The 21886-nt window shown below is 52.6% G+C and overlaps 1 protein-coding gene across 1 annotated transcript in view; it reads left to right on the forward strand.

Annotated features, from left to right (window-relative positions):
- Nucleotides 1-5216: 5216 nt before the first annotated feature.
- Nucleotides 5217-21886, forward strand: part of SLC25A37 (solute carrier family 25 member 37) — a 35737-nt gene continuing 19067 nt past the window's right edge. Inside the window, exon 1 of the mRNA XM_004763256.3 lies at nucleotides 5217-5566. Within this exon, the coding sequence (XP_004763313.1) occupies nucleotides 5354-5566 (213 nt within the window). The 5' untranslated portion in view covers nucleotides 5217-5353. The remainder of the gene's footprint in view (nucleotides 5567-21886) is intronic.

Below are 21886 nucleotides of genomic sequence, written 5' to 3' on the forward strand. Positions count from 1 at the left end.
ATCAGGCATAACCCAGAGTGACCAGAAGCTAGGAAGAGATGAAGAGGGTCCTCCCTTAGTGGCCCTGGGGGGAGCCTGGCTTTGCTAACATCTTGATCTTGGACTTGTCACCTCCAGAACCATGAGGGAGCATCGTTCCGTTAATTTAGGCCAGCCTGTGTGTTGTATTCAGTTATGGCAGTCCTGGGACATGGATGTGTCTTCTGAGCTTTCGGTTCAGGTGGAGGGGTGAGATGGCACTGCCTGTGATGCACAGGGAAACGTGGGGCTCGAGTGCGGGGGAGAGGTTGGGAGTAAGACAGAGCCAGGACTGGTGATGGGAATGTGGGGACAGAAGAAAGGACCAAAGGGAGGGAAAGAAAGGAGCTCCAAGGACAGGGCTTGGAGAGACAAGGTAGAGGCAGAGGGCACAGCCGGAAGTGCAAGAAGAGACGGGAAGTGAGGGAGGAATTCCAGAGGCGGCGGCAGTCAAGAGGTCAGGACTGGACCATGCTGATTTGGCACTGAGGCCCTCGGTGACCTTTCCCAGAGCACATTTAGAAAAGCACAGGGCTTAGAAACTGGCGTGCAGAAGCTTCAGGAGTGACTCTGCATTGTGAGTATGGAAAGATAAGGGGAGATACTCTTTCAAAGGACTTCAGGATGGAGGGAGAACCAGGGCAACACCTTAAGGTGTGGAGCAGGAAAGAGGGATTTTAGAGAATTGAGTATATTTGTGGGAAAAGGGGAGGAGAGGGAAGAACTATGGGTGTGAGCAGTTGGATGGGCCCAGGTCCGCCCATGCAAACACACAGACACAGCGCCTCTCACCCAGAATTTAGCCAATGTTTTGCCTCCACACCTTTTTGCGCCTTGGCATTCCTCTGCTACACCCCCGTCCAATTCTGGAGCCTTGAGCCATTCACTAGGGGATGGGCTCTTAAGTACAGTGGGCATGGCAGCAGTGCGGGGACAGTGTGGCCCCTGATGTGGGGAGAGGGCAGCTGACATCATTGTGTCTCATCAGTGAAAGTGCATGGGGCAGCTGCTAAGGCTGTTGGGACAGGCATCCATAGAACAGGAGTCAGGGGACTGTCCCCGAGCAGTGGGTCCCAGCCATGTCACATGGATGATTACCAGGGGACTCAAACAGTAGAGTCTGCAGAAGTGTGAACAAGGTCAGGCTCTCAGGAGACACAGTAGGTCGACACTCGACCCCCAGCCTGCGGATCAAACCCCCAGCTCTGACCCTTGCCCATCAGCATCCTTTGGAAAAGATGGTAAAGTGAATCAGCTCTGTGTTCCCTGGGCTTGATGGCTCTCACCCACGACTTCCTTATTTGACATGGGGCTCTGGAGTAAGACTAGCTTTTTGCCTCCATTTCTTCTTCTGCCTCTCTTGTGGAGAAACTCATTCCAAAGTATGAATCACAGAGCTTTTAGGAAACACAATGGTGTCCTTGGGAGAGTGAGATTCTGGGAATACACGGCCAGATATAGAAGTGGGAGGGATCCAGCATATCAAGAGGACCTTGCAGCCCTCCCAACAGATAAACCTCACTTAAAATTAATGGATATGTGGATGAGAGCACATTGAGAAAAACAAGGACAAAATGCACCCCTTCCCACTCCCCTCACCCCCCGCAGTAACCACACCACATCATATTTGATCTTGGAGACATCATACGAGCTGCCCTTGCTCCAAGGCACAGAGCCCCCTCTCCGGCAGACAAGGGTGTCCCTGGTGGGAGCCACAGCATTGGCTGAGATCTGGGCAAGGTGTTACTATGTCTGTGTGTTGAAGAGGTGGGCACGTGGGTGCCAGGGTTGGAGCAATGACTGTGGGGAAAAAAGTAAGATTTTGGAGAAAGTTTAGACCTTACCTCTGTACTGTTAACTCCTTCCCATTTTCTTTCCTTTCAGTACTCCCAAATCATATATGCTTCACCACGAGATTTTTATTTTCTCATTTTTTGTGCTTCCTTCACCAACAAATGAGGAAGTATGCCAACCAATGGTCAGGAACCACATAGCAAGTAAATGGCGGAACCAGGGTTCAAACAAGTCCATAACTCCAAGTCAAGTGCTCTTCACCTTCTACCCTCTTCAGCTCCCCACTCCCCTTTCAAAATGAAGGCTGGCTCCCAGATGGGCTATGGCAGTATGATGACATCTTCAGAATGTCACATTCAGGAACTTTACATAGAGACCCCAGTGGAACCGAGCCAAGTCATCTTGAGTCTCCAGGTTCACTCTATAGGAAAGGATCACGGCTATGCTCCTGAGCCCCTATGCCCTCTTTTTTGACAGTGGGGCTAAAGCACTGGGTGATGGTAGCTGGTAGCCTTGCACAGAAGTCTAGGACCAGGGCTAGTGGCTGTATTCTGATGTCCAGGAATGGTTCCTTCCGTATTATGCCCTCCTGCTACCATATACAGTATTGTTGGAGCTGAAACCTAGGCTGGGCCTTCAGGAAAAACTCTCAGATCCACATTCCCAAACTGGCATCCCAAGGGGTCCTCTGGCATGTCCTGGAAGGCGAGGAAGACCATCTGCTGAAGCTACGGTACGGGGATCAGGAGGTTGCTACCGTTCCTGCTGCCACATTGCTTCTTGACATCCATGAATCTGGTGACCAGACACTGCAGGGCTGTTGCAAGAGGAAAGTCATTGCCCACTCTTATCCAAGTGTCTATGGCTTTGCTAGGCAGCAGAAAACATCAAAGCAGCAGGAAGGTGACCTCCTTCTCTTTTCTGCCTCCCAGATCTCTCCAGTTCATCCAACTGGCACAATATAAGAATTCACATCTGGACTATGAGCTGCAAGGATCTGATTAATGAGGTTTACAAATTTCTGGCCACTGCAGTACAAGAAGGAGTTTAAGATAGATGCTGAGTGCCAACCCCCCATATCTACCTTACAGGATGAGAAAAAAAATATTGAGTGCTTATAGTATTCCAAATATTTTCTAAATTATTCTGGCTTAATATTTACTTAGTGAAGTTTTTAAAATTTTATTTATTTGACACAGAGAGAGAGAAGAGAGAGAGAGATCATAAGTAGGAGGAGAGGCAGGCAGAGAGAGAGAGAGAGAGAGAGAGGAGGAAGCAGGCTTCCCGCTGAGCAGAGAGCCCGATGCGGGGCTCGATTCCAGGACCCTGGGATCATGACCTGAGCTGAAGGCAGAGGCTTTAACCCACTGATCCACCCAGGCGCCCCCTTAATGAAGTTCTTAAAACGTCTGATATCTCTTAAGTTTATGGGCCTGTTTACGTTTGCCAGGAGTCCCCTTAATCATCCAGAGGATGGCTTCTCTCCACCAATATCACCATTGCAAAGTCCAGAAGGCTCCTCATCCATTAGAAGACTACATCCTAAAAAAGAATTAAGTTATAGAAATGACACATGTATTATTTAGTTCTGAAAAATATAGTAAAAATACCTTTAATCCTACATCACTATCACAATGACCACTTCCCTCTTCCTGTGTGTCTAATGTTTACATCTTTGTAAATGTCATAGAGTTTCATGTTGTTTCTTCGCCCAACATTGTATCATCATCATTTTTCATCTTATTGCATAACACAACCACAATTTTTGATGACCCCAATGTACATGTCATCATTTATTCAGCCATCCCCTTCTAGTTGAACATTTCAGTTGTTTCCAATTATTTAGTACTATAAATAGTGCTTTGAAGAGGGACTTAGGCATATTTACATTTTCGTGGCACATTTCCAGAAGTGGGACAACTGTTTTAAGAATATATACTGGTTAAAAGGTATCCATTTGCAAGTGGGTATCAGTGGCTTTTAATGAATGTTTCTTAAAAATCACCTATGGTAAAAGCAGGGAAAATTTTCTCTGCCAACCACTAAACAAAGAGCTTGCTTCTACCTGTAACAACCTCAGTACTTCCTCTGGGAGCTACTTACTATTGGCCGCTACCCAAAATGGGAAATTGGTGCCCTTGGCCTTGAAGGACAATGCTCACATCACTGTATCTCGAATCCCTGGAAGGTGCCTGGGTTGCTGTGACCTGAAGCTTGTTGGGAGCAGGGTGAGGGTAGAGTGGGTGCAGCATCTTGGGGATCTCCCCCACCCTTTCCTATCTCAAGGCCCAGCTCTCCTGACCAGAAGGCTTCTCTGGATAAGGTGTCTGGTATCTCAGAAGTGCCAAGTCTTAAGCCCCAGAACATTTAGACGTGCAGGTGCCCTACTTTCCCAGAGAAGACTTCCATAGACAGGTCCCCTGCTTTCTGATTTCTCCTCCATCCCCGAAATACAGCAAGACAATACTGTTTAGGTTGAAATAAAGCAACCTGTGTTACACTTTAAGAGGTCAGCTCAAGATGAGTTTAAGAACCCGGAGACCAGAGTCTTAGAAGGCAGGTAGATGTAATGCTCTAAGATTTTACTGGGAGCCACTTAGCACCTGAGTGAGAGACCGGCCTCTAAAGACCTCCCAGGCTTATTAGTCCTGAGAAAAATGTGCTGAAGGTGCTGAAAAGCTCCATTCTGATGACTAGTCATGTCTTGCTCAGTCCAGGACGGGGTGGCTTTAAGCTTCTTTGTGAGAATAAGAAGAGGAACGCATTTAGCTCTGTGTGTTTCCAGCGAGGGAAAAAAATTTCAGCTAAACGATGTACTTCCCAGCAAAGCAGCCTAGCACAGGACCTTGACTCTGTCTCTTCCACAGTATATGCCCTTGTGCTGCACAAAAGGAGGTATGAGCCACTGATAGCATGCAGTGAGTCTCCAATTCTCGAACTCCACTCCGCCCGCACGTGTGCCCTCACCCCCTACCTGACTATCATAACTGCTCCAGAAATGGCATTCGCAGTAACTGTCCACTCTCCAGGCCTTAGGAATGCCAACGCTTGCTGAGCAACACTATTTGCAAAACCCCGGGCTCTGGAAAAAGATTATGCGTGGTTTCTGATCTCCCTCCACCCCCGGGAATGGGCATGTCCCCGCCGGGGAACTGGACAACCCTCTCCAGTTACTACCAGACCCCCTCCTCCGCCCAGCCAGCCTCAAGCGCCGCAGCAGCACCCTGGAGGTTGTACAACTTCCCGGGACACCCCAACGTCTCCTCTCGCCCCCGTCCGGTTGCTTGGAAATTTGCACTGGACAGTGACGTCACACAGGAAGGCGGGTCCCCAGTGTCCCGCACACCAATGGTGGGGCCGCGGCCGGCCTCTTCTTTTCCAGCGATTGGTGTGTCGGGCCTCTTCGCTCCACCCCAGCCCGCCATGGCGTCAGGCGCCGCAAAACCGGGGAGGTGGTTCCCACTTTAAGAAGTGAAGTTTTTCGCCCCCTCCCCCTCCCTGCCCACCTCCTGCAGCCTCCCGCGCCCCGCGGAGCTGGCGGATGGAGCTGCGCTGCGGCGGCGTAGGGAGCCAGACTGTGGGGCGCAGGATGGATGGGGACAGCCGAGATGGCGGCGGCGGCGGCTGCAAGGACGCCGGGTCGGAGGACTATGAGAACCTGCCGACCAGCGCCTCCTTATCCACCCACATGACAGCCGGAGCGATGGCCGGGATCCTGGAGCACTCGGTCATGTACCCGGTAGACTCGGTGAAGGTGAGGCGCGAAGAGACTTGCGGGACGGAGCGAGCGGACCGGGGAGCGCGCGCGCGCGTGCGTTTGCATCCCGCGCAAGAGCAGCCTGGGGGAGCGCCCCAAAGCGCCTCTCCTCCCGGCTGCGGCGGGCGTGGGGCGCGGCACCCTAGCTCCTGCCGCGAGCGTGTCGCGCCGCTCCTTCCGCCGCGCGCCTGGGCCCCGGGGGCGCCCCTAAGCCCACGAGGGTGCTTGGGCCGGTGCTGCGCACCGCCGCTCCCACCGCCTTCCCGACCCGGGCTGCTGGCGGCGCTGCGGCGGGGGAGAAGAATTGGCGAGCGCCCCTGGTCTCGGTGGTGGCGGCGGGGTGCCCGAGAGGCGATCGGTGCAGCTCCGCACAGTCTTACCACGCCTGCCCACGAGATCCGAGGACTTCGGGCTTCCAGCTCTTCGCGGCTCCCGCTGGCGCGTCCGGTGTCCGAGCCGCGGCGAGAGGCGTCCTCCGGGCTATGAGGGGTGGCCACGGCTGCCCCCACGTGCGCACTTTCCGAGGGAGCGTGCCGCCGGGAAGCGCTGACTGCGCTAGCTGGCGCGGAGAAACGTGGCCCCGGCTCGGCCGCGCGCCCTCCGGCCGGGGTGTGTGTGGCTTCTGCTTCCCGGGTCTCTGGGCAGGCGGAGGACTGGCAGGGGTTCTGCTGGTTCTTGGCAGCTCTCTTGGGAATACCGGTTCAGCGACGCCCGACGTGATCCCCTTTTCTCAGGGTTTCTGCACCGCTTCCCCCAGAAGTTCGGGCAGCAGCCTAGATAGAGGCAGGGAGCCCTGCAGTGACATTTGCCTTCTCTTTTTGTTGCAGGGAGGAGGGCAGGCGAGAAGAGCGTGGGCTATCCAACTCTTACTGTGGGTTGTGTAATAGGCACTCGGTTTGCCTGTCACCTCCCCAGGTAGTTTTACGAGCATTTGTGCAAGGAGGCAGCGTTAGCCGGGCGGATTTTCCCTGTTAGACTGAGAGCTGCCTTCTGTCCGACTGTTCAGGAAGGTAATGCTGGCACTGACATTTTGCCCTTCTGTAGGCATAACTCATCGAATTCGTCCAGCAAACCCAGGGATTAACAGATGAAGAAACGGAGGCAAAGGGCTATGAACTGATTCCCCTGCCCAGGCTCGTACTCCACCTGTCTCCTCTGACTCCAGCCCCAGAGTGCTTTCTGAGACTTGGGGACGGCTCTGGGTGGCAGTTATTTTGAAAGGCAGGGCCCACAGAGCTCCCCCACTGGCAGCTGTCTTGTTGATGCTCGCCCCACACGTGAGATGTGAAGACCAGAATGTCAAAGTCAGGGTTTTCTCTGCCCTGGGCAGCTCTCTGGGAGCTGGCAGTCAGTGGACAGACACGAATCCAGTGAGAGAAAGCATGGGCATTTGCAGTAAGGTGAGGCCCAAGCCTTTGATGATGCTACCCTGCCTGAGGCATCAGCTCTTCTGACCCTCCAGCATCCCCAGGGAGGATTAAGGGAAGGAATGGTCTTTGCTGCTAGGGTTATGGAGGGCATGGGAGAGAGTTTTGCCTGGTAGGTTTTCACAGCTTCTCCAGGAAAGACCCTGAACAGATACCTGGAGGCATTTGTATAGGAAAGAATCCATCACATGTAATAAAAGTTCCCATATTCGAAGCTGTTGTGTCCAATGCCCTGGACAGACTATGAGGAGAGTTAGGGGCAGGAACGTGTTATTCGAGCAGGCACCCGGCTCACAGGGTGGCAGAGATGAACATTCCATTGGGGAACGATGCCACATGTGAGGTTTTGCTGAGCATGGCTTGGAGCACCACTATTGGTTATCTTTAGGATTAGATGTAATTAGTCATGCCTTTTCAACTCCCTGTGTCAGCCTAAGAGGTATTTGTCTCATATGTTTAAATTGTGTGTTTAGTTTCTTTTCTGCCCCGTAGACATCGCATGTTTTAATCTAGATGTCACTGTGTACTTAGCACATAGCAGTGAAGTAATCACCTGTGGATAGGAAACAGGGCCGTCCCAGACGAGTCACCCATCTTATAGGGCTTGACTATAAAATGAAGGCCCTGTTTAGGTAATTAGTAAGGGCTTCTGTTTCTAAGCATGCAGGTTTGATTTTTAAAGCACCTCATTTCTCACTACAGTTTCTCGGGAGAGGGTAGCAAGGATTCTTATTTTCATGTATCAGCTGAGACAAAAGGCACAGAGAGAGGGTTAAGTGGTGTGAGCCCCGCTGCATGATCCCAGGGAGGCTGCGGCCAAGTGCCAAGGTCTACCAAGATCGGCATGGCTGTCTGTGCCCAGCATGACAAAACAGGGACACAACCATGCATCACTTGGGGAAACCTCGACTGTATTTTTCTTAAATATTTTGGGTGATGGAGACCATGAGTAATGGGAGTCAGGAGCCTGGATTGGGTTTCCAGCCCTGCCTGTAACTTGCTTCATGCCTTAGCCACTGTTCTGCACCTTAGTTTTGTGGCTGTAAAATGGGGCCTGCGGGCAAGTTCAGTATTTCTCCCCATTCTTAACCTGTCCCCCTTTCTACATACACAGAACACCCACTGTCCTCTTTTATGATACTTGAAATTCCAAAGAATTATTACAGTCGAAGCCATGGCAGTGGGAATTGTGTGTTGGAAAAAAAATTCATCTCTGATTTTATAAGGTACACATTTTAAACTTTGAGTACGTGGGGTTAAGTGAGAGTAACAGGTGGACCCGCTTTTCCCAGTTTTTCTGTCCTAGGTGGTGTGGACCATGGAACTCAGTGCTGGTCACTTTGACCACAGAGCCAGATGAGCTGCTTCCTTTTGTGGTCATAGGGGCAGAAAGCCAACCTTATCAGTGCTTAAAATTATGTTAAATATGCTTTCCCATGAAGTCCTATCCTAACCAACATCCCACAATGTCACTTTAATTACCTGTGTTTTTTCAAACTGTGGGTTGTGACCCATTAATGGCATCAACATTTTAAGAAAGATTAGTTTCTCTAGGGGCGCCTGGGTGGCTCAGTGGGTTAAGCATCTGCCTTCCGCTCCGGTCAGGACCCCAGGGTCCTGGGATGGAGCCCGGCTTTGGGCTCTCTGCCGGGGAATCTGCTTCTCCCTCTCCCACTCCCCCTGCTTGTGTTCGCTCTCTCGCTCTCGCTTTCTCTCTCTGTGTGAAATAAATAAATAAAATCTTAAAAAAAAAAAGATTAGTTTCTCTAATGGTGAAAGTACAAAATACAAGTGAGTGTGGTGTGGCCTGCAGTAAGACGTGTTGCTTGGTGAAATTGTTTGGGGTGTGTGTGTGTGTGTGTGTGTGCGCGCGCGTCCCCTGGATGACTGTGTACAACCCCATTCTGACAGGCAGTTATGGCCAAAAAAGTATGAGGAGCACTGAACCTGATGATGGGTAACGTCTCTGAAGCTACAGCAGTCTGTGATTATTAAAGGGTTATTTGGAAGACCTTTGGCAACAATTCTGCTCCTTCCTGTGCCTCCTTCTCTCACTTAGTCCCCGGGGGTGGAGTGTGAGTACTTATTGAGTCCCTAAAGGGCCAGGTCACCCGGATCTCCTGTCAGTTCCCAGTAACTGTAGGGTCTGCCTGGAACCAAGGACCGGAGCATGGGGACTCCGCAACCCTTTAGCCAACCGGTAGTGATTACTTCCTTCCCAACTGGGGCTTTGCAGTGAGTGGGTTTTCCGTGATTCTGTAGCCGGTGCCCCAGAGTGTGCAAGTGGCATGGTCCCTGGGGCCAGCACGTGGGGTGGCTGTAGGAAGCCCGGGTCGGGAGAGTGCTCAAGACCATGGGGAGAATGCCAGGTGGGTGGAGGAGGAAATTCCAACCAGATTAGGCACACCACTCTAGACCATGCTGAATCCCACGGTGGTGAAAGCAGGGGGCAAAAGGAAACAGGAAAGATTTGAAGCGAGGGAACTTCCCCTGACCCTCTCTCGGCCCTTCCCTTGGCTTCTCAAGGAAGCGCTGTCTGTAACTGTGCGTGGAGAAGCCCCCCTTCCCCGGGCCAGGCGCAGTCCGCAGGAGGAGCGGGCAGCCAGGGGGTGAGGCTCAGCCTTCTCTCGAGGAGCTGGTGGGTGCTGAGCCAGTTGGAAACGTCGGTTGGCCTCCGGGGATTCTGCAGTTGGCCTTGCTGAGCTCTGAGCCACAGCGAGCCAGGCAGGTGCCAGGACAGCTCAGCATTCCTCCACTTCTGAGTTTGCTCCTCCGGGTCCCAGCGGTGCAAGCTGGCTGGTAGGAAGGGTGCTCAGCCGGAAGGGGAAGGCCGCAGCCGGAGCCCCCTCTGGATCCCACTGCAGTGTTTTCAAAGCCAAGTACAGTTCAGTAGATGCCGCTCGGCTTCAAAAGGGCGTGAAATCCCAAATTGCTCGAGTTCTTGCAAGAAAATTATAGTGATTTCTCTGTCTCTCTCCTCCTGTCTTGTCTTCTTCAGGTTCCTCCCCTCCCTTTTTTTCTGTTCTTAAGTGGGTGATGCTTTTTTAAAAGGTGCATTTGGAAGGGATGTTCTTGAACTTGTGTCCTTTTCTTTGCCTCCTGAGGACGCCCATAGCCGGGATCTGCACCTTGCAGGCCTGCTGCTGGAGGAGGGGGCGGACCTTACCCAGCCCCCTCTGCCTGGAAGTGGGGGAGGGGCTGGCTGGGTCAGGGCTTGAGGGGCTCCCCTAGGAGTTTAGTGGACAAGGAAGGCACCTTCACCTCTTCAGTAGGGAGAGGCAGTTTTGCCCGCATGGGGGATGTGTGCCTGGCTCATGGGAGAGGTCATTGCTCGTGGAGTGTGTGTGTCCCTTATCCCTTCCTGGTTTTCTTTTGGCCATGTCTTAGCTACCTTTGGCCATCTCATTCGTGAGAGCTTTCATCCCATCTGCTCTTGGGCCCAGTGATCGACTGCAGTCCACTTTCCCTTTTTGATGGGCGTCGGTTCTTGACCCCCTTTCAACTTCAGGAGGGCTGCCTTTCCCCAGCTCACTGGATGAACTAGCTTCTGTGTTGAAAGTAGCCTCTCTCAAGCCCCAGAACATTCTGGCTGTCTTCATATTTCTCCTAGGACCCAACATTTTCTTCTCAGAGAATTTTCCTTTCGTTTTCTAATCCTTGGTGAGCCCTCTGGCCTTCTCAGTGCCGGCTGCAGATGCATCTGTACGGGCTGGCTGTTTGCACGAGCTCTTCAGCAGGCATCACGAGCCCCGAGCCTGCCCTTCCCCTCCCCGCCTCCACCTAGAATGTTCTGGCTGACATTTTCCATAGAGGGGACGTATCTAATCACTTTGTCTTTAACTCTAAACTTCCCCTCAAGCTCTTTCTGAGCCACATGTCTCACCCTCCGAGAACTATCTTGGGGAGATTCAGATCCCTAGTCATTGATGTACTGGTTGGGGCAGAGCCGGCTTAGCTTTTCTGAGTCGTAATTGCTTTGTCTGTAAAACGCAGATCATAATTTTCTTGCTGGTTTCTCTCTCCCGACTGAGCTTTCCACTGCTTTCTTCCTTGATTTTTCATCACACCCGACGGAAGTTGCTTGGAACATGCTCACTTGTATCGGCACCGAATATTCCTTCCGTCTCCCTGTCCTGATAGGGAGACACCTCTTCCCCTGAGGTCACTCCTTCCTGGAAGCCTCTCAAGTGTTAAGATTCCCGCCAGCTCAAGCCCAGGCACCTCTGGGGCTCCTGGCCTCTCACTGTGACCCACCAGCCTGTTAGTCTCGCTCTTCCTTTGAGGCTCCTGTCCTTCCTCTTTTTTCTCTCTCTCTCTCTCACCTGCTCACCTCGGGGCAGGAGAAGGAGTGGTGAGGGGCACCAGTGTGTGGAGGGCGTCCAGGCTCTGCTTAGCGTGACCCTGGACCTTTTCTCCCTGTGCCCTGTCTCCTATCGGTGGAAAGGGGAGAGTGGTGGTGAGGGTGAAGTCCTTCAAGCAGTGGATGCCGGAGCCTGCCGTGCCCAGAGTGCTCTCTGGGGCTCAGTGCTCATCTTCATCTCTGTCATGGTCCACAACATAGTTGTGCCTCTCTTTCCCCAATCTCTCTGGACGTTAGCGTCATGCTTGCAAAGACTGTTTCCACCCCGAAGGAATCCCGCTATCACTCTTGAGAACATCCCCTCCTGGTCGCCAGCCAACTAACATCCAAACCCCTGTGTTCTTTATGCCCCTCAGATTGATGGCCTGTAACTCCACGGGGCCTTGTCTTAACCTGGCACTTTTCTACCTCTGAGATCCCGAATTTAGCTGTGTTAGCCTGGCCCCACCGGGCTGGGCCTCCACCTGGCCCTGTTTTCCTCCTCCAGCCTAGAGCCTGTGGCCGGCCACTGCAGCCACTCCCAGGACCTCCCTTTCCCTGCCTCACTGGTCTGCCCAAACCCCAGTCCTGGATGACCCATTGCCCCATTGGGCGGTCGAGCCCTTCTGGAAAAAAAATTTCACATTTGCCTCCACTGGTGCCCTGTGTGCACGTGCATCTGGGGCCCTCAGCCTGCCCTTTTGTGTGTTCTGGTCAGCCTGTTCCCAACTTTCTCAGCAGCTCCTCACACTCCCATCCCTCTGCTTTCTCAGCCCCTTGTGTGGCCTCTTGCTCCGTAGCTCACAGTGAAGATCACCTTCCTCTCACTGCCCTTCCAACCAGCCTGCTGTTCCCTGCCTTCCTCCTGTCGTAAGGTACAAGGGTCTTGCCTCTGTCAGAGGGGAATCATCAGGCCTGGGAAAGGCAGTGCGTGGGAACCGCTTGCATACACCTGCGTTTCAGCCTTGCCTCTACCCTGGGCCACGGGAGTGACCTCTGCCACCTCAGTGTCCTTGTCTGCAGAGTGGGGATGTTCATACCGAGCCCTCCCTTATAGGGCTGTTGGAAGAATTGAACAAGGCATCTCTCGGAAAGCTGTTGCTGTAGCGTCTGCTGCCCGTGTGCTATAAATGCTCATGGTGGCAGTTATTTTGGTCGTCTTTCTCATGAGCAACTCGGTTTCAGTATCTTTAGCCTTCCCCCGACCTGTGATTCCTTCTTACAAGCATTTATAAAGTCCAGACTCGTCCCATCTTAAATAACAAATACAGGACATCTCACCTTGACCCCATGTGCCCCCAGGGGTTCTTCTCCTCAAAATAACCATGGTTAGGAAAGGATCCTGGACACTTGGTCTCTGCTTCCTCACCTCCTCCTCCCCTCCTCCCCCCACCCCTCACTGGCCAGGCCTTTGGCTTTGTGGCCACCGCTCTGCTGGAAACCTCACAGAGGCTGCTAGTGATCTCCTGGCTAATAAAATCAGTCATCATTTTCCTGGCCTCTCCGATGAGGGGGCAGCTGCCTGGTCTTCCTTAGAGGTCAGCCCCCCACCCTCTCTGCTCCCCGCAGTTTTCTGTCTGCGTCCTGCTCGCTCACAGTTGGAAGACTGGTGTCTCTGGTCCAGCCTTTCTGGAAGCTGGGTATCTGTGGCCTCCCAGACATGTCTTAGACGTGGCTGCCTCAATGTCCAGAATGTGCCATGTAGACATCCCCGCCTCCCCTCCAGCCTGGGCCCCCTCCCTCAGAAACTTTGTCGTCTTAAACAGGGAAGAGTCGCAATGCCTACCCTGCCCTCCTTTCAGGTCTTGTCTCTACATCTAGAAAGAAAATGCAGCCGGGTTTGCAATGAACTCTGAACAGTGAATACAGTCTAAGAAGTATAAAACAGCTCTCTGCAGGTGCCAGGCCATGGTTTTATCAAACTGGGAACTTGCTAAAAGGTAGGGTTAGCTGATTGGAATGGAAAGCCCAGCCTGTTCTGCACGTGCAACAGAACCCGTGCCAGGAGCTGAGGACCAGCCCCATCTTCTGCATCTCGTATCAGATGGTCCCTCTCTCTGCTTCATAGGCCCCTAGCTGCCCCCGTTGCCTACAGAACAAAGCCTGAACCTTGAGCAGTGTGCAGACGCCTAGATCTTCTCCCCTCTGACTTGTCTGTCAGAGCAAGACAGATAAAGGTATTCTGTGAATAGCGGTTGAATGAACGTAGGCACAGTTGTTGTTTTAAAGAGGTGTGGGAGGAAGAGAGGGCACCTGGGTGGCTCATTCGGTTGGGCGTCTTGACTCTTGACTTCGGCTTGGGTGGTGACCTCAGGGTTGTGGGATCAAGCCACCTATCAGGCTCCGTGCTCAGCAGGGAGTCTGCTTGAGTTTCTCTCCCCCTGCCCCCCCATGCCCCCTTAATGCACTCTTGCTTTCTAAAATACATAAATCTCTAAAACAAAAGAAGAGATGTGGTGGGGAAAAGTTCTTTAAAACATGCTCAGCCCCTTTGTTTGTCCTTTGTTTTGCAGTAGAATTCGCAAGCCACCGTTCTATCCCGATGAGGCTATTAATTCTTCTGGCCACCCACTTCATTCCACACTTCCTGAGCGCCTTCCCTGCTCGTCTCTGTGCTATAGACACCAGACAGCAAAAATAAGTGCTGGCCCCTGGCCTCAGAGCATTGCTCGCTATAATTAGATCCTGAGCTAAAGTGGCAGGACGGGCTCCCTTTGAGGGGAAGAAGGGCCCAACTTGGTGTTTGCTTTCAAAGGGGCAAAAGGTCTGGGGTGTGCAGGCTCTGCCATCTTGCAGGTCCCGAGGCTGCCCAGGGAACATCATTCCGGACTTCTTTGCCGTGTAATCTTGAGTTGGCTCCTTGCCCTGGAGAAAACAGTGGCCCTTAGTTGTCCTATGTGCACCCCCGCCCCCCGCAATCCTCTCCCTCACCCCTGAGATGGTTAGTCATTCTGGAAGCTGAACTTGGCTCCCAAAAGGTGCCTCTGAAAACATTCTCCACCCTACCAGTAACCCCAGACAGTTGGGAAGGGCCGTTGTCTGGTCACTAAGAGGTGTTACGGTTTCACATTCACGCTTTCTCTCTGAAGAGAAAACAAAACGTGTTGAAATGGAAATCCCAGCAGCAGCTTGGCTGAAGCAAGAGTTGCGTAACAGCTTTAAGAAACGTCTGGCCATTGTTGGGTCAAGTGGGGGGCTGCAGCTTCGTGTCGCCGAGGGGACTTCCTCTGGGGCCTCTGGATCCATCAGACGTGTCCAGCAAGAGACCCAGAAAGCAGCGGCACGCCGAGGTCTGATTGGCAAATGCCCTTGCCGTGGTCGCTCATTGGAGTGACAGCTTTGGTTCCCTGGCATGGCGGTAAAGGCTCCATCTGAGATCCTTCCTTGGGCAGGGGCTGGAGAGAGCCATATGTGCTGGTGGAAGCCGTATGTGGAAGACCCTAGAAGGCCCCAGTAGGCTCTGAGATGTTAATTTCGGGGCCTGCCATGGACCAGCTTTGAAACCTTGACCATAGTACTTCTCTAGGCTAGGCTGGTGTCTCCTGGTCTCACAGGCTAATCCTAGTTTCCTAGACTAACATCATCTGCTTCCCCACTTGACGGGGCCTTTGAGAAGCTCAGGCAGGATCACGTTTGTGGGCGGCTTTTGTAAACCTGGACATGCCCAGATAATCCTAGATATTATCGGAGGTAACATGCTTCATGATGAAGAGGAGAGTGGTTCAGGTTCACAGAGCAGGCTCTGGGGCCAGACTGCCTTGGGACAGTGCCTATAGAAGCTACTGACCTCTCCGTGCCCCATTTTCCTCATCCGTAAGAGGGGGTAATCACACTGCCCACCTCAGAGTGTTGCCATGAGAATTCATTGTGATATACTGCAAGTGTTAAGAATAGCATCAGGTACTGGTAAGCTTTCAGTTAATTTTAGTTCCTGTGTCGTTTCTAAAGGTGTTATTGCTTGAACGCCTATTGATACTTGTATGTTGCTTTTGCACTTGTATGTTGCACTGTTTTTGTATTGTTCTCACTTGCATTCTGTCAGTGGATTCTCTTAGCGCTCCTGTGAAGGTGGGAAAAGACATGTGCTGTTTCTCATTTTGAGAAAACCAAACTTCAGAAAAATAAGACGCTCTGGAAGTCGGGCATTTTCTACTACTCAAGAGTGGAGGCGGGACAAAGAGGAAGGGAAAAGGCAGGAGAAAGCTAAGGAGGTACCGGGGAGTAGAATCACACGTTAATGGCAGCAGGGGCCCCTGAGCTGGGTTCTGAGACAAGCTGACTCGGCCCCAGCTGCATTCTTGGGAGGGAGGAACTGGAATGAAGGGAGCACCAGCAGTGACTCAAAAGTCCAGCATGGAATGCAGGGCTCTAACGTATAAGTAGGAGTTCTTCGGTCAGATACTCCAGCACAGAGGGCAAGGGGATGATGACATATGGTTATGGCTGTAGGTCTGACTTCTCTCTCTGGATCGACTTGCAGCCGCTGTGGCCCCCTTCTCATGTCAGTAGGGAGTTGAAACGTGGAGCTCAGTATTGTGATTTGACTTTGGACTGGCCTGAGAATCCTTTTCTGAAACCCAGGATCAGGACGGCCTGTTTTTGGGAAGAGCACTACGGTCATCATTCCTCGGTCGGCTAGGGTAGCGGTTTCCTTCCCTTCCACAGGGAAGAGGAGCAATGACCGTCGTGCCTCCCTTTCCCATCTGCTCACTGCCTCTAGGAAGAAAATAGAGATGGGCTTGCAGCAAACAAACCTTTCTACTGTTGAAAAAGTCTAAAGCTCTCCGCAGGTGCCAGGTCACGGTATTTATTATCCAGTGGGGATCCTGTTAAAGGGGTAAGGTTAGCTCATTGGAATGGAAAATCCAGGCTCTGTTTCCAGCCACTGTTGGATTCGCAGCGTGGCCTCGGGCGCTTCACCTCTCTCCTTACACAGTGTCTCCCATCTGTTGAGTAAGGACCGGGGTGGCCCCCCCTGCTCCCGCCACCTTCCCTGGGTTGTCCTCAGGGCATGCTCTGAAACACATTTAAAATTGATCACGGAGGGCTGATGTTGAGAGGAGCTGCGTGTGGCCACCGAGATGAAGGCTCGTGAATGACGGGCTGCGTGCAGGGAGGGCAGTGGGGTACCCGGGGCCGTGAGGGGTGCCCGGGGCTGTGAGAGGTGCTCGGGGCCGTGAGGGGTGCTCGGGGCAGTGAGGGGTGCCCGGGGCAGTGAGGGGTGCCCGGGGCAGTGAGGGGTGCTTGGGGCAGTGAGGGGTTCCCGGGGCAGTGAGGGATGCTCGGGGCAGTGAGGGGTGCTCGGGGCAGTGAGGGGTGCTCGGGGCAGTGAGGGGTGCTCGGGGCCGTGAGGGTCCCGTTCTTCTCTGCGGGTCAGCTTTTAATAGCCTCACTTTTACTTTTTAAGTGAGCCTGCCCCTCGAATGCCAGGCAGCTGGGGCTGGGATTTTCCCACCGTGGTCCCTCCTGTGTCTGTTTTCCCTGTTTTCTCAATGACTGCTGTCCCAGAGAAGTAAGAGGGGAAAGAGGTAGGACACAGACGCCTTTGTCTTGAGGTCCTCCGGTCCTTGTTTCCGCATGCTCCCCTCTTGGAGGGTTTTGCTGGCTGGTGCCTGGCTTGCCCTCGGCCTGGCAGTAGGTGCGGAAGGTGGTGGGTGGACACCGGCAGCCCGCAGGAAGCTTGCCAGCCGGGCCTGCTCCGGACAGGAACACGCCGGGCACTGCCTCTGACTCGCAGTGCCCCCCTCTCCCCTGGAAGACGGGATGTCCCAAGGATGTCCCGGGGCTGTCACGAGCCTGGATTAAAGGAGCCAGGGGGGTTAGCTGATGAGCCACTCAGAGAAGTCACACCGGAGCCGGGAAGCCTTTCCAAAGGAGAGATGTTGGTGTGTGTGTATACATGTGTGTGAGGCTGGAAGGGGCGGGCCCAGGGCGTGTCAGTCTCTTTCCTTAGTCACTGTCTCCATGGCTTATTTGCTAAACGTGGGCTTGTGTTAGCCTGATTCATAGAACTTTGGAAGAGTTGAAAGGCCTTTGCAACAATGCAACTTCATCTGCTGGATTTCACTGAATGACTAAATTAAGTGAGGAGTGAGGACGTATGGAGAGTAAGGATGTGTGCGGGGCCCCGGGGGAGCTGGAAGGCTCGACACCTGGGAGGTCTCTCCTGACAGAAGTCCCCGTCCGGCGGGGAGGACAGATAGATTGACGACTCCTTCCTGTAGTGGATGTTGAGCCTGTCCTCAGGGAACCTGCACCTCATCCAGGGGGTCAGGAAAAGGCACCTCCAGGAATTAGCTCAGTATCTGTATGTAGAACAAAGGGGATACAGATGTTAGAACAAAGCCATGCCATTCTCTCTGTCTGCTAGGCTGTCCCGTCCTCTTCAAGGTGCCCGGCCATAAGCAGGACACCTACATCCCTCTGACACTGGTTTTGGGGTTCTGCTCTGAGCCTTCTGATTGCAGAATCCGCAGAGAGACCATTTTCATAGTTTGAGGTCACCACATCGGGTCTTCCACGTGGGACCTGCCCCCTGTTCTGAAATTTTCTGCCCCCGCCCCGCCCTTTTCTGAAATTTCTTCTTTTTCTCTCTCATGTTCTGGGATTTTAATTCCCTGTCCAGCTACCAAATGACAGCCTGTGGCTTTCCCTCCGAGTGGGACTTTTTACCGCAGTGCCAAAGACCAGAGGAAGGCGGGAACAAGGAGGGAGGGATGAAGGCTGTCATCTCAAAGGCATTTCTGCTCCTAATTGGCTCATAATTAATGGGTGGCATTAGTGGCAAATGCAGCTGCAGCAGCGGCCAGAGAAGTGGCTAAAAATTAAATACCGTCATGTGACTTACAGAGGTTTAGGGTTTGTTTGCCTGAGTGACCTTTACTAGCACAGGTCACCATTTGTAGGGTTACAAGGAGAGACCTGACAGACAGTGTAGGTGACCAGTGTGCTTTCCAGAGGGTGGAGACCTATCTAGAGTCCATAGTGCCTGTACTTCTTCCTGACACACAGATGCAAATGTCATTCCTTTTTGCTTTTTAAAGGCCACTGTGGAGCTGAACGTGTTTCCCCATCCCCTCCTCCGTTTTAGCCTGTCTGGCTCTGGTGGAGCCTTCTAGAAAATGCGGAGAGCACAGTTTCCCGGGCTTGTCCCATCCGCCTGTGGCAGTTTTGATAAAGAGCCTGAAACCAGGCTCTTGAGGAATGTTCCCCCTGGTGTCTGTGTTCCTCCAGGGTTTAGACAGAAGTTCCTGGAACTCACCGCTTTTGGAAGCCAAGTCCTGTTTCTCCAAAAGGCCAGTCCGGTGACACGGGCAAGAATCGACTGACCCCAAGGTCAGCCCTCTCTTTCTGTGTCTGCGGATTCCCCTGGCACAGGAGGTCTTTGTTACCAAGTCTGTTTGCTGAGTGTTTTGGAGGAGGGCATGTGTGGGCCTTTTCAGTGTCGTTAGACAATGCTGAGCTGTTACCCAGAAGAAACGGTCCTGGGAGAAGCCAAGATTTGATCTGGTTGAAGTTCTATCACAGAAAGTGCCCAGATAAGAAGTGGCCAGCAAAATGGTTAAAATCCTATTGTAGTATGTGAGACTTGAGAGCTCGCTTTTAATGTGATTGTGTTTCAGTGTTTTTTTCCCCCTTGAATCTCAGCTTCTCAGATAATAAACTGAATTAACATACATGTATTACGCAGTCCAGGAAGGATGGCGTCCAGTGAACTTTCTTCACAAATTACTGCGTATTTATAGTTCGCACCTAGAACTTTAAGAACATCCGCTTCAGAAGTGACTTTTCCTCATAAAAGCAAGGAATAGCAATAAGGAATATATTGACAAGTTGGTAGGAGGCCCAGCGCCTTCTGTGCTTCCAAAAGAATCTTTCGAGTGTTGGAAGGAAGCAGAGAAGTGCTGGTGCTGTTACCTGTCCTCTTGGGCATGCACGTAGGGACAGTTTCAGGTGGAAGTGAGTTCCCGTTCTCCCTGGACTCAGCCCTGTTCCTCCACAGGTTTCTGAGGCCGGCGGCTGGTGCTCTGCCTGACCTTGGCTAAGGAGTCTCATTTTGAACTTCCCCCGAGTGTCTCTTTCAAGGGTCGTTTGTATTTTCTGATAATACAGGCATAAGAAAGTTTCTGAAATTCTCTTTCGGACCCTAAGAACCGAAAGTCACTGCAAAGCTGGACTTTTACCAGAAACTGCTTTAAATTGGAAACAGATTTCTGATTCCTGAGCAGTCAGTTTAAGGGACAGGGAGAACCTTCGTCAACCCAGAACTTGAGCATGGCGGTCAGGGAACAAACTAAAGAAAAGCAAGGCGAAAGCAGATCCTTTCTGTACATCTGCGCACGTAACGTTCGCATTTGCCTTTTACTTTATTTTATTTTATTGTTTTTTAGCAGTTGCCCTCGAGAGTGAATTGTAATTAGCTTAAGACGACCGGAGGCCCACCAACCGAGTGACTCTGAGAGAAGCACTTCACTTGTGCAAGTCTCAGTTTCTTCATCTGTAAAATGGCAAGAGTGAATCCAAACTAAATGATCTCTTTGCAAGTTTCCAGTTTTTAAATTTCCACCCTTTATTTCCATGGGGCATTATAACTTTGGGACATCATCTTCTGACTTTGAATATATAGACTTAGAGGCACTTGTGTTTGGAGTGGGACACTGGAAGACCCCGGTCCTGGAATTTCTACCAGGGGGATAAGGAGCAGGGAGAGGAGCGGCTGCCCAAGTACCATTTGGGATCCCTGCATCCCAGAGGGTCTGCTAGTCCTAACTAGGCTACTGGAGATTAGAGTCTGTTTAATTTCCTTCCAACCTCCAACTACAGTGCTTTAAGATGGCAGACCATTCATTCAGGCAATTCCAGAAATGCTGAATGGCCACAGCCCCACCCTGGAATCAAGGGGAGCTGTGTAGCAGATACTTCTGGAAGGCCCTGTTTGTAACTCTGACTCCTTCCTGCCGGGGACCTTTTACAAGTTCACTACCAGGAAGCTGAGTCATGGAGGGGTCAGCTGGCACGGCCAAGGTCAGGCAGCGTTGCCAGCAGCACAGATGGATTAGCCCTGACGACCCGAGGGTTTTGGGGGGGCGTTGCTGGGAATGGCAGGGTGGGTGGAGCTCCTCCCTTGAGAGGCTTTCGGGGCCTGAGAGGGGGATCTCTGGGACGTTTCCTTTGGTCTCACCCCCCCACCCCCACAAGAGAGACCCTGAGAACATCAGGCGTGCTGTTCCTGGTATTTCTGGTTTCTTTCTGTTACTGGCTGGTGTGCAAGGTGTGTGAAGAAAGCAGGGAAACGTCCCTTCCAGTTGTGACCTGCCTCCAGCGGCACATAAATCAGACAGCGTTATGGAGATAATGGGATCTCAGCATTTTTGGGGAAATCTGGCTTCAGTAACACCTGGGAAATTTACCTCACACCCCTCCTCAGACCTCTAGCACGCACTGAGCCCCGGAGCCCAGCTCTGATTGGGGCTTCCATCCCTGGCTCCTCTGCTGTGTAGGAGGCCCCAGAAAAGTGAGACGCATGGTGCTGGGGGACACAGCTAGTGGGTAGCTTTTTGGGGGAGCAGGCAGCAAGGAGACAGCTGTTCGGCAAGGGGCCGTGCATGCGGGGTTTTAAGGACCTCCTTTGTGTATGCCTGTGGGTGGAATTTTGTGCACCTCCGAGACCTTGACTGCCGGTTATCTCGTCCGCCTTATGAAGCACGATGCTGGGGCACTGAGATCACCAATGCATGAGGCCGTCTCCTCCTTCGTGTCCTCAGACTTTACTGGAAGACAGGCATGCAGACGCATCATCTGCTAATAATTACAAGTAGAGAAAGGAGCAAGAGCAGGCTGGCAACAGGGCTGCTCTGAAAAGCCTTTTCTTCCTGTGGATAATGGGCTCACGGTGGGGCGTGCAGTTAGACGGCCTGGCCTCCGAGAAGGGTGTGGAAGCCGCTGCTGCGGAGGCTGACAGGACCACACTTGACTCGAGAAGCGTACGCAGGGCTTCAGAGGTGCCCGGCTTGCTGGGCCTGTCTGGGACGGATTCCAGCAGGGCCGTCCCTCACGGCGCTCCCTGGCACTGATGGCCTGTCACCCATGTCGTCACCCAGTCTGTCACATGGCAAACACTCGGCTGGCTTTTGACAGCTCCCTCCGTGCCTGAGCAGCTGGGGTACTGATCCCTGGGATGATGTCTTTTTGGGGTGGCCCAGGCCAGCGAGCCCTGGACAGGGAAGCACGGCCTCATCAAGGCTGGTGGGACAGCCTCCGGGAAAGGGTGGAAATTCAAACAGCATCTTCGCCATTTCTGCCTCCTGGGGAACATTTGCCTGCTGTCCGAGGACTCCTGGGCTGACCTTCCGGGGCTTCCTTCCAAGAGTGGCCCTGGAGCCAGGAATACTGCTGTATCTAGGGGATCCTGCTGTGTTCGAGACCCCTGGTAACTTTCACCAAAAACAAACAAATAAAAAAACTGCTCTCTCTGCTGTTGGAGGAAGTCTAGGGAATTATCTGATTGTAACAGGATTTCAGATGAAAAGCCTGTGGAACGAGCTACGGATT

Source organism: Mustela putorius, unplaced genomic scaffold (genome assembly GCF_011764305.1).
Source record: "Mustela putorius furo isolate JIRA1106 unplaced genomic scaffold, ASM1176430v1.1 tig00003937_pilon_pilon_pilon, whole genome shotgun sequence".
Taxonomy (NCBI): domain Eukaryota; kingdom Metazoa; phylum Chordata; class Mammalia; order Carnivora; family Mustelidae; genus Mustela; species Mustela putorius.